We start from the raw sequence: 13,878 nt of genomic DNA on the forward strand, positions 1-13,878 counted from the left end.
ACACTGTTGAATGGCTCTGCACGTAACACGCGGTGTGCTGATATGACGGCGCCGCGGACCAGGGAGGAGCGTGGGGGTATGCCATGGGTATTGCAGGGGTAGGCCGCTTTGAGCGTGGCGTGGCTTTGAGCGTAGCGTGTTTTTGTGCTTCCCATGTCATGACTTCAGAATTGAACACCTTCGCTACGCCTTAGTATCAATACTATAATGAGCTATGTTCACGCTACAGCGGCCGTTTATAGCTAAACGCTAAACCCCGAAACGATGTCTCTGCGGAAGAAGTCCAGCGTTCGCTTTAGTTTACCCCGATGAGTTGTGCACATGTAATAGGTTGTGTTCATTGATGTGGGCATAGACTGTGACGAGAAGGGGCCGGGGCACCCGAGATGGCCGAAGCGAACCAGTGGTTCGTCCGGCTCGCTGGTCGCTTCTGGGCGCCTCAAAGGACGGGCTTGGCTACTCCTGTTGTTGTTTATATCCCACGCCCGTGGAACCAGGAGTTGGTGCTAGAAAGACGACAGTGACTTGTTGGTTTGGTGTGTGGCTGCAGCTTTCAGCGGACAAACCGCAGCTTAAGAAAGAACAACCTACACGCTAATATGATTATGAAACAAATTAAGACGAAAGGGGTTCGGTGGGTTCGCCATGTCAGGCCGTGTTGACCGGCACGCCCCCAGCATGTTCCCCGCCCAGAGGGAGGGGCTTTTCTTCCTATGGGTTTGGCTTTTCTCCAAACAGCTTTCCAAGTCAGGACTCGTGATGTGTGCATGGGTTGGCTCGCGTCTGCTGGATGTCTGTGCTGGGGTTGGCCCAGGGCTGCGGGATGAGCCGGCGACCAATGCGTGGATGGCTGGGTCGGGTCGGCCCGGCACTGTTGGATGGCCGGGCGGGCACTGTCGCATACCCCGGTCGGGTCGCCCCCAGGTAGGCAGGTTATGTGGCCGGACTATGCTGGATGCCCGCGCCGGCTGGATGCGTCTCCGACCCCGATGCCCTGGATGGCTCGCCCAGACATCCCTCCCACCCTCCTTTTTGAAGCATGGCACCATCTTTGATACACCTGGGAGGTAGATAATTAGTAGGGCGGGGCAAGTTACAAGTTGCCGTAGATCGGACGACCCGACAACCATGCAGAACGCGGCCGCGTTGGGGCGGGTGCGGGCGCGATGACACCACTGACAGTCGGACAGCCCCGGAGGCCAGAGCACATCACAGACCACGCGCCCACACGGCTGCTGCTGGATGCCTCTCGGACGAACCGTTGGCAACTTACACATTACAGGGACCGCATCTCTCCGCATGCGCTGGTAATGGTTGTGCGTAGAAACACGCATCGCCTAGAGGCATCCCGCATCCAAACACGCCATCTTTCCATCTCGTAACAAAATCAGTCGCAGGTTCTCACGAAGTACAAGCAATGCACACTTCCGCACGAAATCAGCAATGGACCCAACAGGCACTGACACAGTCCCTGGGCCCTGGGACTAGGACCGCATGAAACAACGACAAGACCGGCCTTTCCCACTCACTACTCTCCCATCTGAGGCCGAACATTTCGAAACGACCTCACCTCCCGGACATAGCCGGGGTCGGTTCATACAGGCACCTGTCTACAACGATAAAACCAAGACAAGAGGTAGAATACCAAGTTTGAGGTATCGCAAACTTGAACAAAACAAGGAGTTCCAGACCCAACACGTTACACGGATGCTGCTCACGTCACGCCCTGTCATGCCCTGGTGGATTTATTCGGCAGGAAATCAAGTAACCCCACATGCGTCTCCGCTCCACCAGTGCTTTGGTGCTGTGTCGATGTCGTAGCGCAGCTGTGTCGGCCGCATAAAATGCAAGCTACCTCAGTCACAGGACGTGTGGTCCCACGCGTCACCCCTCCACAAATAACCTTAGTGTCCCGACCAACTCTCTCAACCCCAGGGCGCCATGCTTGTGACGATATGAAATGCGCGTAACTCTCCGATTGGCGCACAGTATGCTACTGCTACCACTGCTGCTCACTGCCAGCCGTTGACCCGCCTAGGTTCATTCCCATCAGGCTCAAGCCGGCAAGCCCGCCGCCGCCACCAACACCACCTCCCAACCCACCAAACATCTGCGGCAGCTGGTATTCAAGCGACCCGCTACTGAGTGCCTCGGGCGCGCCGCGGCCGTCTTGGCCGCCCGCACTGCCACTGCCGCTACCGCTGCACGCACGGGCGTCGGCGGCCGGAGGACCCGGTCCCGCCGCCGCCGCCATCATGGATTCCATCAGCCTGTCCTGGGGCTCCATGTAGCCGCCATTGGGCCCGGAGCCGCTACCGAACATCTGACTCAACTGCAAGTAGTCACCGGCCAAGTCCGCCGTGGTGCCGTTGGTGCCTGCGTATGGCCCTCCGTTGCGGCCAAGGACCATACCCGGCTGCCGACACGTTTGTTGCTGCTCCTGCTGCTGCTGCTGTTGTTGTTGTTGCTGCTGTTGTTGCTGCTGCTGTTGTTGCTGCTCGAGGAATTGCAGCTGTTCCTGTGGCTGAGACCAGCCTCCGAACGTGGACATCGCGCCATCCCCGTCGCCGTTATTGCTGCGCGGTGGCCCCGACCCCTGGTCAGCCTGCAACGCCTGCTGCGTGCCCGGGCCCCCATGCACCATGATGGGCTGTTGCTGTTGCTGCCGCAGGTCGCCAGGTATAGGCGACTGCGGCGGCACACCCTCGCCCGGTTGCTGTTGATGCTGCTTCTGCGCTAGGCTGGCATTGAAGGACGCCATGCCCAGGTGGCCCAGCCCGCCCATACCCGCGAACACGCCACCGCTGCCGTCTGACAACGACACGCCGCCAGGTGCGCCGCCGCCCATGTAGCTGTTCATGCCCTGGGCCGCAGCGGCAGCTGCAGCCGCCTGCTGCTGGGCGTTGGCCGCCGCTGCAGCCTGCAGCAGGTACTGCGCCTGCGCCTGCTGCTGCTGTTGCTGGGCCTGCGCCTGTGCTTGCTGCTGTTGTTGCTGCTGGGCCGCGTACAAGTGCTGCAGCGCCGCCGCCTGCTGCTGCGCCGCGTCCAGCCCGCCGTACAGCCCGCCCAGGCCACCCAGGAGGGGGCCCAAGCCCGCACCGCCTCCTCCAGCCTGAGCGCCCGCCGGAGTGACTACCTGGAAGCCACAGCTGCCTGCACTGCCGGCGCCGTATGCGAGCTGGCCGTTGCCGCCGCCCTCCATTAGCAACTGCTGGAGCGATGGCTGCTGTTGCTGTTGCGAGCCGCCGCCACCAGACATCGAGCCTCCGCCGCCGCCCAGCTGCAGGAGTGAGGTCATGTGGCCCTGAGCGTCCTGCTGTGAGGCCAGCTGCAGCTGCGGCGAGGCCTGGTTCAGCTGCTGCTGCTGCTGCTGCTGTTGGCCGGCCTCCTGGTGCTGCAGCTGCAACAGCTGTTGAGGCTGCTGCTGCTGCATGGCCGACAGCCCCTGCATGAGCTGTTGCTGCGCCTGCCACTGCTGCAGCTGCTGCCACTGTTGCTGCTGTTGTTGCTGTTGTTGCTGCTGCTGCAAGTGCAGGTGAAGCAGCAGCTGCTGCTGTTGCTGCTGCTGCGACAGCGCGACGATTGCTGCCAGCTGCTGCTGTGCTTGCCACTGCTGCAGCTGCTGCTGCCACGCAGCGCCGTTGGCGGCAGCAGCAGCGTTGGCCTGGTGTTGTTGCTGCTGTAGCGGCGCCTGCGTGGCATCGCCCGACACGGCGTTACCGGTGGCAGGCGCATCTGCTCCGGCCTCGAGCATTGCGTCGCCCAGCACGCCGGATGAGTGCAGTCCGACTGCCGTCTCCGAGCCCGCACCGGTGTCGCCTCCTGTGTCGCCTGCAGCACTGCCGTCTGCAGCGGCCGCCCCCGCCATAGCGCCCTCTGCGGCATCTGTCACGGCCGCTGGGTCAACGGCATCCGACGGCCCGGCCGACTGCAGACTGCCGTTACCGTTGCCGTTGCCGTTTCCGGTGCTAGGCAGGCTGCTCATGTCTGTAGCCGCGATAACACCAGCGCCGGGACCGCCCAGCATAACATTGACGTTAGCAGACTCAAACACGCCGCCGCCAGCTCCGGCCCCAAGAGCAGACAGCGAGCCCAGGCCGCCCAGGCCGCCCACTGCCAGCCCCTGGCCGTTGCCTGCCGCGCCCGACTGCAGCATCTGCAGCGCCTGCAACGCCTGGAGCTGCTGCTGCAGCGGTGCCGCCTGCAGCCCGCTCAGAGCCCCCACACCCAGCTGCTGACCCAACTGGCCTAACTGACCCAACTGCTGCAGCTGGTTGAGTTGACTAATCTGACTCAGCTGGTTCATCTGCACCGCACCCAGCAGCCGTCCCAGGCCGCCCAGGCCGCCCAGAGCCGCAACCGCCGCCACAGCCTGTGACTGGGAGGCCTGTGCAAGCTGCGGCTGTTGCTGCTGTTGCGACTGCTGAGACTGCTGCTGCAGGCCTGCGGCCACGAGGCTCAGCGCCACAGACGGGACGGCTGCAGCCGCCGCGTTGGTGGACAGGCCCGCTGCGCCCGGCAAGGAGTGGGCCGACTGCCGACTGAGCGCCTGCAGCGCCTGCAGCGCGGCAGCCGGCGGCAGTCCCGCCTGCAGTGCCACCTGCGCGGCGGGCGAGCCGGACGCGGCGCTGGACAGCAGCACCTGAGCCGGCGGACCGCCCGCTGAGCCGCCAGCGCCGCCGCTGACCGCCCCCACCACGCTGCCCAGCGCCGCCTGGTGCGCCTGCAGCGTCGCCAGCTGGTGCAGCTGCTGTTGCTGCTTGAGCATGTGCTGCCTCAGCGCCTGCTGCTGCACGCCGTCGACCATGTGCGCCGGGATGGGCGTGTTGGGCGCCACGCCAGCCAGTCGGCGCAGGTACAGCCGGTACCTGGGCGCAAGCATCACGTGGGGTAGGGCGCAGACAGGGAAACGTTAACAGGCGGCGCAACCCAGTGCGTTCTGCCCTACGCTGACACATGACCCTGCTGCCTACGGTAGACCGGCTGCGCCCCGGGATGTGCACGGGTCAATACACAGGTGGCTCCCCGCCTTAGCTCGCCCCTCCCCGCGCCGCCCCAGCACCCACTTCTGCAGGTGGCTGGCGACGTTCTCGCGCGTCATGCCATCCACACCCATCATGGACAGGATGGTCTTGGGCACCGCCGTCTCCACACCCAGCTGCGACACCACGTGCATGAAGCGCAGGTGCAGCTCGTGAGTCCACAGCATACGTGGCCGCTTGGAGCTGCGACCCTGGCCGTGCGCGCCGCTGCCGCCGCCGCCAGTCCCGCCGCCGCCGCCTTCAGTGCCAGCGGCTGCGGCGCCGCTGCCAGCAATGCCGCTGCCGGTGCCAGTGCTCACGCCAGTCGCAGTCGCGGTCACGGTGGCGTTGCCCGCGCCCTTGCCGCCAATGCCGTTGGTGCCGTGACGGCGGGTCTCGGCAGTCTGCGTCTGCTCCGGGCTGCCGCCACCACTTCCGCCGCTACCGCCGCCGCTTGCCGCGTTGAGGCCCCGGGCACTGCCGCTGCGTACAAGTGCGCCGGCCTCTGCCTGGGCCGATTGGCGCTGCGGCTCCGGCTCTTGTCGAGACTGATGCTGCTCGGGCGCGCGGGAGGCGCTGGCCGCACCACCCGCATCGCCACTGCCGCTGCCGCCCGCTTCTGTCGCTTTTACGTGGCCATTCGGTGTCACGGCGCCAGTCTTGCTGCCGCCTGCGCCCGCCTGATCGAACGCGGTGTCGCCGCCACTGCCGCTGCGGCCGCCGCTGCCGCTGCCACTGGCGCCTGGCGGCCCGCCACTTGCGGACCCGCCAGCACCACCACGGGGCGCGGCGTGTCTGTCGCCAGTGCCACTGGGAGTCGTAAGGCCACCGGCGGCCTCCTCGGCTCTCTCCTTGCGAGCGCCGGCGCCACGGCCAGCAGCGCGGGCGCCCACGGCATCCGCTACCTGCCCATCCTCCTGCTGCTGCTGCTGCTCCGGCTTGGCGTCCACGTCCATGTCGGACTGCATGCCGTGGTCCTGAGCATGCGAGTGGTGCCGCCCCTGCGCCTGCTGCTGGTCCTGCTGCATGCAGCCCCGACCAACGGCCGAGCCAGCCTGCAGCAGCTGCTGTTGTTGGTGCTGCAGCTGCCGGCGGGTTGCGTGGTGCGGGCCAGAGCGAGGCGCCTGGGAGGTGGCGGTGGTGTGGTTGTTGATGTTGTTGCTTGCAACTGCGGCGGTGGTGGTGCCGCCGCCGCCGCCGCCAGCGCCCGCTAGACCACTGCCGCCGCCGACGCCACCGGGACCGCAGCCCGCAAGCGGCTGCGTGCCGTGCACTCCAGCCGCCACCCCAGCAGGGACCGCGCCGCTGCGGGCAGACCCTGTGAGGGATCCCGCAGGTGGCGCCAGGTGCTGCAGGTGCTGCAGGGTAGCGTTGCCTGCCGCCCCGCTGCCGATGTGCAGCTGCTGTCTGCCAGCCCTGAAGGCGCCGCCCTTACTGCCCAGCTGCTGCATCTGCAGCTGTGTGGCCACGTGCATGGTGGTGGAGGCACTCAGGTGCACGCCCGCCATGGCACCCGCGCCACTGGCACCAACACCCGCTGTGGCACGGCTGGCCCCACTGCCGCCGCCGTTGCCGTTGGCACCACTACCGCTGCCATCGCCGTCGCCACCGCTGCCGTCACCGTCGCCGCCACTGCCATCGCCATCCCCGCGACTGCCATCACCTCCACTTCCTCCCGCACTGCCTCCGCCGCCACTGCCGCCGCCCTCGTCCACGACCATGTCGGAGTCGCCGCAGTGGCTGCTGCGGCTGCCCTCCTGCTCCAGACCCTCCGCCTCGGCGTCTTCCTCCTCCTCACCGGCAGCGTTGCTGGTCTGACCAAGCATGGCGCCGCCCACAGCGCCGGCCCCAGCAATGCGCCGTCTCTGACGCTGCCGGTGGGCAGCAGCAGCCACCATAGCCGGGAAGCCTCCGCCGGTGCGCTTGGACGCGGCGGCGACAGGTCCCGCGGCATTGCTGCCCGTCATGCCGCCGCCCTCGCCGCCCCGCCCGGCTGCGCCGCCGTCAGCAGCAAGGCCTCCCGCCTCGCCCTCGCCCTCGGCGTCGGCTGTGTCTGCGACTTGGGCCTGGTCGGGCTCGCCCTCCTCCTGGTCCACCTCATCCACCTCGTCCTCCTCGTCCATGTCCTCATCACCCATGGCCTCGTCACCACACATGCCGCCCTCCTCATCCGCAGCCGCCGCTCCCTGGGCGCCCAGGCCACGGAAGCCCAGCTGCATGGGCCCCAGGCCGCGGGCCGCTGTCCCGCCGTCCTGCAGGTCCAGCTGCTCGGGGCCGCCAGGCGCCTCCGCCACACCCTCCTCGTAGTCAGCCAGCGGCAGTGCGCGCTGCGGGCACTGCTGCTGGGCGCCGTCTGCCAGCTGCGACAGCGCCCGGGACTGGGAGGGCAGATTGGCGCCGTCGCCACCGTCGCCGCCGCCGCCGTCCATAACGATGTCGGCTTGGGCTGGGTGCCCGGATGGCTTGGGCTTGGGCTTGGGCACGACGGCGGTGAGGGCCTGCTGGTGGCCTTGCCCGCCCTCGAGCTGCACGTGCTGCTGGCCCCGCCGCCGCAAGTGGCCCTGCACCTCATCCTGCTGCGCCGCCGACTGAGGCGCGTGGGCGTGCGGGTGGGCGCGGTAGTGGGCGTTGTGGCTGTGGCGCACGTGCGCGCTGTGGTGGTGAGAGTGGTGGTGTTTGCTGCCGGCTAACGGAGGCAGCACGTCGTGCTCGCGTTCCTGCGGGAGCGGCGGCTGCGGTTGCGCTCCGCCCTCCTCGCCCTCGCCCGCCTCCTCTGCGCCCTCCTCCTCGTCGTTTACCATCCGCTGCGCGGAGGGAGACCTTGAGTGCGGAAGCGCGTTGGGAATGCGGGTAAGCCTAGGCGCGTCTCCGTCTCCGCCCATGCCGTCGTCACCACCGGTGTCGTTGCCGTCCGGCAGCCGCGACTGCGTGCGGTGCGACAGCTGGCGCACACGGCCGCTTGCTGTGGCGTCCGCGCCACTTCCACTACCGCTCCCGTGCACGGGCGAGTTGAGGTGGCGGTGTTTGCGGCCGCCGGCGCGGCCCTCTACGCCGCCGCTGCCTCCGCCGCCGCTGCTGTGAGGGCTGCCGCCGCCGCCCCAGGCTGTGTCAGCCAGGCCGCGCTTGTGGCCGCCGCCAGTCGTGGTGGCGCCGCCAGTGGCGTGGCCCACAGGGCCGGAGGCTCCCAATGCTGCCGCAGAGCCACCCGCGGTACCCGCCGCGCCTCCAGTACCGCCGGTGCCACCCGTGTAGCCGGCCGGTGGGGCACCGCATGGCGGCGAGGTGGTCATCGCGTCCGCAACGGCCGCTTCAGCCGCCGAGCCGTCTGCAGCAGCGTCTGAGCCGCCCGAAGGCCCCGCGCCAGGCCCGGTGGGCTGCGTGGTGCCTGCAGCTGCGCCACTGCCGCCCGCGCCGCCCGCATCACCCTGGCCGCCTGTGTCCGAGGCCAGCGCACCATGCGCCCGGCTGCTGCTGCCGCTCCCAGCGTCGCCGGCACCTGCTGTGTCTGGCTCGCTCGTGCCGTGGGCATTGGGAGCCAGCAGCGACTCACCGCAGGCACAGCCGCACACCAACGTGGTATCAGCAGCAGCCGTTGCTGTGGCCACGTCAGCAGCCTCGGCAGCCAAGGCTGCAACTGCAACCACGGCCTTGGCCTCCTCCACCTCGGCATTTGCCAGCGAGCGCGCTTGCTGCAGCTGCAGCGACAAGGAGGTCTTGCGTGCGGCGGCTGGGACAGGCCCCGCCTGCAGCTGCGAGGGGGAGTGCGGGCACGCACTAGCGGACTGGTGACCGGGCGGGTGCTGCAGCCGCGCAAGCGAGAGGCGGGTGGGCTGCGATGGCTGTAGGTGCTGCAGGCCGCCAGCGCCGCTGCTGTAACTGCTGAGGCCCTGTGCAGGGTTGAAGGGTGCACCGGGCAGCAGGGCGCCGCCGCTGCCAGCATCACGGCTTGCTTTGACGCCGTCCTCGACCTTGATGGTCACCGCAGCCGCCTCGAGCGGCTGCGGCAGCCAGCCCTGGCCACTCGGTTGCCGGGGAAGGTGCTGTTGTTGACATCGCAACCCGCTGTCACCCTCGCCATCTGCTGCTTCGCGTTTGTCCGAGTTAATAACCTGCGGCCGCACCATGGCAACGACGTCTCCGCTGCCGCAGCCTGCTGCGCGGCGCTCGGGGTGAGCCCGCTGGCCTGACGCGCTGGCACCCGCGCGTTGATTCTGCAACTGAGCTCGGCCCTTGCCGGCAGCGTCGCCGTCACTGCCGCCGTCACCAGCGTCCCTATCGCCAGCACTGCAAGAGCGCGGCGCAGCAGCGCTGCCACTTCCACAACCACTTACACCGCTGCCGCAGCCCGTGCCGCCGTTACCACTTCCACTTCCGCTAGCTCCCGAGCTTTGCGTAGGCTGTTGCTCCTTTGCCCGCTGCTGCTGCTGTTGCTGCTCAGCATAGCGTAGCGGCAAAGCGCCATCACGCCGAGCGACAGGCCGGCACAAGGGAGACGCCGGCCGCTGTGCCTGCAGTGCGCCGGGCCGCGCGCCATGGCCGGCAGCATTTGTGGTGGCTTGCAGGACGTGTCCTGCCTGTGCAGCCGAGCCGTCACCACGGTGGTTCGGCACAAGTGCGGCAGATATCTGTTGCAGCTGATTCTGGGCCTGGGTCTGTGAGTGCTGCTGCGGTACCGGCGCCAGGGCGGCCCACAGCGCGGCCTGGGAGTTGAGGCCTACAGCGCCGCCGCCAGTGACCGTCTGCAACCAGCACACGCAGCAGTTTATTAACTCGGCTCAGCACGGTTAGCAGGAAATAGTGCATTTACTCGACAAATCTACAATTTCACGCACTGCATGACAACTTAACCCCAGGAATTAACAGATAGGTCTAAAAATGTTCGAGCGTTCACCTGGTGTTGTTGGTGCACGGCATCTAGGGTGCTGTGCCACGCCGCCGAGACAGCCGCCGTGGCGGCAGCCGTAGCCGCTGATACCGTGGCGACTGACGGTCCGGTACCGTTCTGGGCCGGTTGTGGCTGCTGCTGCTGCTGCTGCTGGCCTGATCCCTCGCGGCCGGCATCCTGAAACCCTGCTGGCGGGGGCTGCTGCTGCGAGGGCAACTGCAGCTGGCGCAGCACATCAGCGTTCTGGGCTGCTGCGGCGGCGTCGCAGGAGCGTTGCGGCTGCTGTTGTGGCAACTGCTGCATGCTGCCTCCATTGCCGCTGCCTCCACTCGCGCCAGTCACGGACGGCAATCCCGCTTGTGAAACTGCAGACCCCGGGCGCTGCAGCTGCAGCACGGATCCAACCTGGCCCACATTAGCGTGTGCGCCCAGGCCACCTCCGGAAGCGGCCTGCAGCTGCAGCTGAAGCTGCAGTGGCAGGGAGCCGGCGGCATTAGACTGCCACAGCGCAGCTTCGCCCAACCCAGCCAGGGCAGCTGCTTGCTGCTGTTGCTGCTGTTGTTGCTGCAGGGACATCTGGAGTTGTAGGGCAGGCGGCATGGACAGTTGCAGAGCGGCGGCGGCAGCGAGCGAGGGACCTAACAGCGCAAGGATGGCGCGGGCGGCTGCCGTGGCATCACCTGCATTCTGCGCCTGTGCCTGAACCAGGTGAGCAATCAACAGCGCCTGTTGCTGCTGTTGCTGCTGCTGCTGCTGATGTTGTTGGTGGTGTTGGTGTTGCTGCTGCTGCAGCTGCTGGAGTTGCAGCTGCACCATAGCGTCCGCTTCGCCCGTGGATAGCAAGAGCGACGGGCCGGCCGGGCCGGGAGGGTTCGAGCCCTGCATCGGCGCCGCCGGCCCCGCCCTTGACGATTGAATGCCATCAGATGGCTGCATTATCCCTCAGGTTACCGACGATGCGCAGCGCGTTCGGTCGGTCAACCGCTTCGGGTCGCTGACGGTGCGCGAGTCCTTAAGCCCCTCCGCCTACTTCGCTCGTAGAACCGTCGCTACACGAGCCCATCTGCAAGTTTAGTAACACACACTTACAGTTAGGAGCTTGCGGAAACGCAAGACGGCGCGGAGAGTCCCGCTCTCACGCGCGCGCAAGGTTGCTTTCATCGAAACCCGTCCGCTGGACTCGCCCGGCAGCGCATGCTTCAATTTGTTGAGTTCGGGCGGGGCAAGAGGCACGCCCGTCGCAAAAACACGGTCGCCGACTCGATTCGGTCGCGACCAGTAGGGTCGGTGACGGCAGCCCCCAAGCTCTCTGGGGGATGGCCCCTTGTTGTGAAAACTCACTTGATAGGAGACGCCCGGGGCAGCCCTGGCGTCGAGCAGAGTCCGCGCTAGTGAATCTCTTGGCTAGCGGAGTCTCTTGGTGACCGAAGCCGGCCTAGTCGGTCTTGCTGAGATGCGCCTGTAAATTACGCTTGTAGAGGTCCTGCCGTGAGAAGTAGTCCTGTGCAGAAGCGCCGCGTCGAAAATATCTCAGTCTGCAGGCTCTTAAGCGGCTTGCTCTGAGGTTAGTCTGGTATCAAATATATAGCTAGAATGAAATCGTGTACAGAGAGTGCGCAGAGCACGTTGGTGACCAGGTATCCGAGCCTCGGAATTATCTGCCCATTGGAGAGATATTTTTGGGGCTACCCGGCCTTTGTGCCCGCTGAGATGTGAGGGCCACGTTCTCTCACCACCTAGAGTACTTCAGCATAGAGCTGCACAGCACTTCAGCACCTGCCGAGCAAGGTGGGGTAGCTCGCATACTACACACCGACAACCTGTCCCCTACGTGGGCGGCCCCTGTGCCCTGGCACGTAACGGCTTAACCACGTTCCTACAGCTCTCAACGCAACCAGGTTGCCTATGCCCTCCTCTCGCAAGTACAAGACGTCTCCCGTTTGCCGGGCTGCTACTTTAGCACGCCAGATGGACCAATTTGGGGCTCCATGTTATACACGCACCCCTACCAGCGTCAGGGGTCGTGCATGGTCCTTCGCCTAGCCCCTGCACATCCTTGCACGCTCGTATAGTGAAGGTTAACGTACCCACCCTACAGAGCGTGGGCACGTGTACAACACCCGCCACCGCTCGTGCAAGTCCGCAGCGGGGGCGCTCCCACGCCTGCCTACACACTGGCTGTGCGGCGTACCAACAAGTCCAACACCGGCGTGTCAAACAGCCATCCATCCACATGCTCAGGGCCAAGGCGAGGCCAGGGCGCGGTGTGACCGGACCTGTGTACCGAGGTGTGATGGGGCACATGGAGGCAGAGTAGGCCAGGTGCACCTCGCTCAACCCCCAGTTTCCCCACCCTGGCACCACACGCCACCACACCCTATGCCAACCCCCACCCTGCCGGCCCCACCAAACCCCAAAGCGAGATTAAAACGGCACCTCGTGGACACAATCCAACCCAACGAGGGAACAGCCCGCGTCACCGCGTGCATCAGCACGTGCGGCACCATCCGCAGCCGCGCCCTCAGTACTCGGAAGGTAACTCAGCCCCTGGCCACTCATCTTTGCGGAAGTTTTGCGCCGATGGGGAGGGGGGGTGTTGGGGGGAGGGGCACTCCCTCCCCCCGCACGGGATGCAAGTGTCGCATGGTAGCGTAGGCACCAGCACATAAGGACGGGCGGTGTTCCCACGCCAAGGGCCCCGAGGAGGGGGTTTCGGGGGGGGGGGGCGGGGGCGCTCGCCCCCCCATACAGGAGGGTGCTGGCGCGCGAACGGACGGGCGGCGAAGCGGCCAGGCACGCGCGTCAGTCACGTTCGTGCAGGGCGAGCGAGTAGACAATGGCAAGCACACCAGCTATATAGAGGGCATCCAATTGTAGTATGACGAATGCCAAACCGCAAAGATTGAGCGATTAAGGAGTCTGTCTCACTCTCAACCAGTCAGCAGGGAGCACTGTGCGCACATAATATGTTCTACAAATAGATACTTATTCAAAACATCCCATGATCTCAGTGATGCCCAGAGAGTCGCGTCCGCGGGCAAGCTTGCTGGTGGTGCATTTGGCTCGCTCGCTGCGCTTCAGGGGAACCATCCGCGCGTAGAGAATACAGATCACTCCGATCTATTCAAAATATACTATGCATCGCGCATAGGCCCCTTGGGGAGGTTGCACAATGGGGGGCCAACCGGTCCCGCGCTTCGCATCCCTTCAGCCGATCTTGGCGCTTGCAAAAAAGTAAAGGTGCTGGGCGAGCTGGCTATTCTTCAACATACGAGTCAACGCGTTTCGTTCACCCACCCCACAAAGTGCATCTGCTTTGACCAGCGTTTTCTCACAGCAAACGCTCTTAATAATTAATGGCGCGCCGCTGGGTGGGGCGTCAGGGCGCAAATAGTCAGTTACACTTGGTCGCAGCCTTGAAAGCGGGCTGGGGCGCACGCCAGACCCCAAAAACACGCCAGGAGGCACACTTTGGAACAGCATGTGAAGATGAGTGGGCTTTGTACGCGGGTGGTCTTGCGCCACGATGCCGGAGTTGGGTGCCGGAGTCACATCAAGGTCGCAAGATCGAAACCCATCAGGAACGGTTCGGCTCCGTTACCTGTGTAGGCACTGAACATACTTGTGCCGAACTTCCCCGAAAGAGTGCCATCTCGGCCTTCCTAGGTCGCTGCTCTACGGGTGAGGACGCTGGTGCGGCGGGTTCTGATGGTTTCCCCGCGAGAGCTATCCTGCTTTCTAGAAGCCGGTCTGCGAGCCAGTTGGCGCTGATGCGCCGGGGCAGGAGGAGGCCCCTGATTAGGGAATGCGCGTCACCCAGCGCCGATCTGCGAGCCCGTGTTTCGAGGCGTTACCGTGGCCCAGTATGGCCGGTGGTTGCAGACAACCCCCCTCCCCCAAATTCGCTAGCGTCAGATGATGTTGGAGGGGTTATCTTTGTTGGGCCAACAGCGGACTCGCCACCGGCCTCAC

General features: G+C 65.6%; 1 protein-coding gene across 1 annotated transcript; it reads right to left on the reverse strand.

Moving 5' to 3' along the window:
* Window positions 1-1,081: 1,081 nt before the first annotated feature.
* Window positions 1,082-11,544, reverse strand: CHLRE_17g696750v5 (uncharacterized protein). The gene is made up of 4 exons (XM_043071834.1): window positions 11,248-11,544; window positions 9,913-10,969; window positions 5,067-9,760; window positions 1,082-4,868 (listed from the first exon to the last, which is right to left on the reverse strand). The coding sequence occupies exons 2-4, from the start codon at window positions 10,840-10,842 to the stop codon at window positions 2,000-2,002; spliced, it is 8,493 nt and encodes a 2,830-aa protein (XP_042914293.1). The 5' UTR covers window positions 10,843-10,969; window positions 11,248-11,544; the 3' UTR covers window positions 1,082-1,999.
* Window positions 11,545-13,878: the final 2,334 nt, after the last annotated feature.

The sequence above is a fragment of the Chlamydomonas reinhardtii genome, chromosome 17 (assembly GCF_000002595.2).
Source record: "Chlamydomonas reinhardtii strain CC-503 cw92 mt+ chromosome 17, whole genome shotgun sequence".
In the NCBI taxonomy this organism is placed as follows: domain Eukaryota; kingdom Viridiplantae; phylum Chlorophyta; class Chlorophyceae; order Chlamydomonadales; family Chlamydomonadaceae; genus Chlamydomonas; species Chlamydomonas reinhardtii.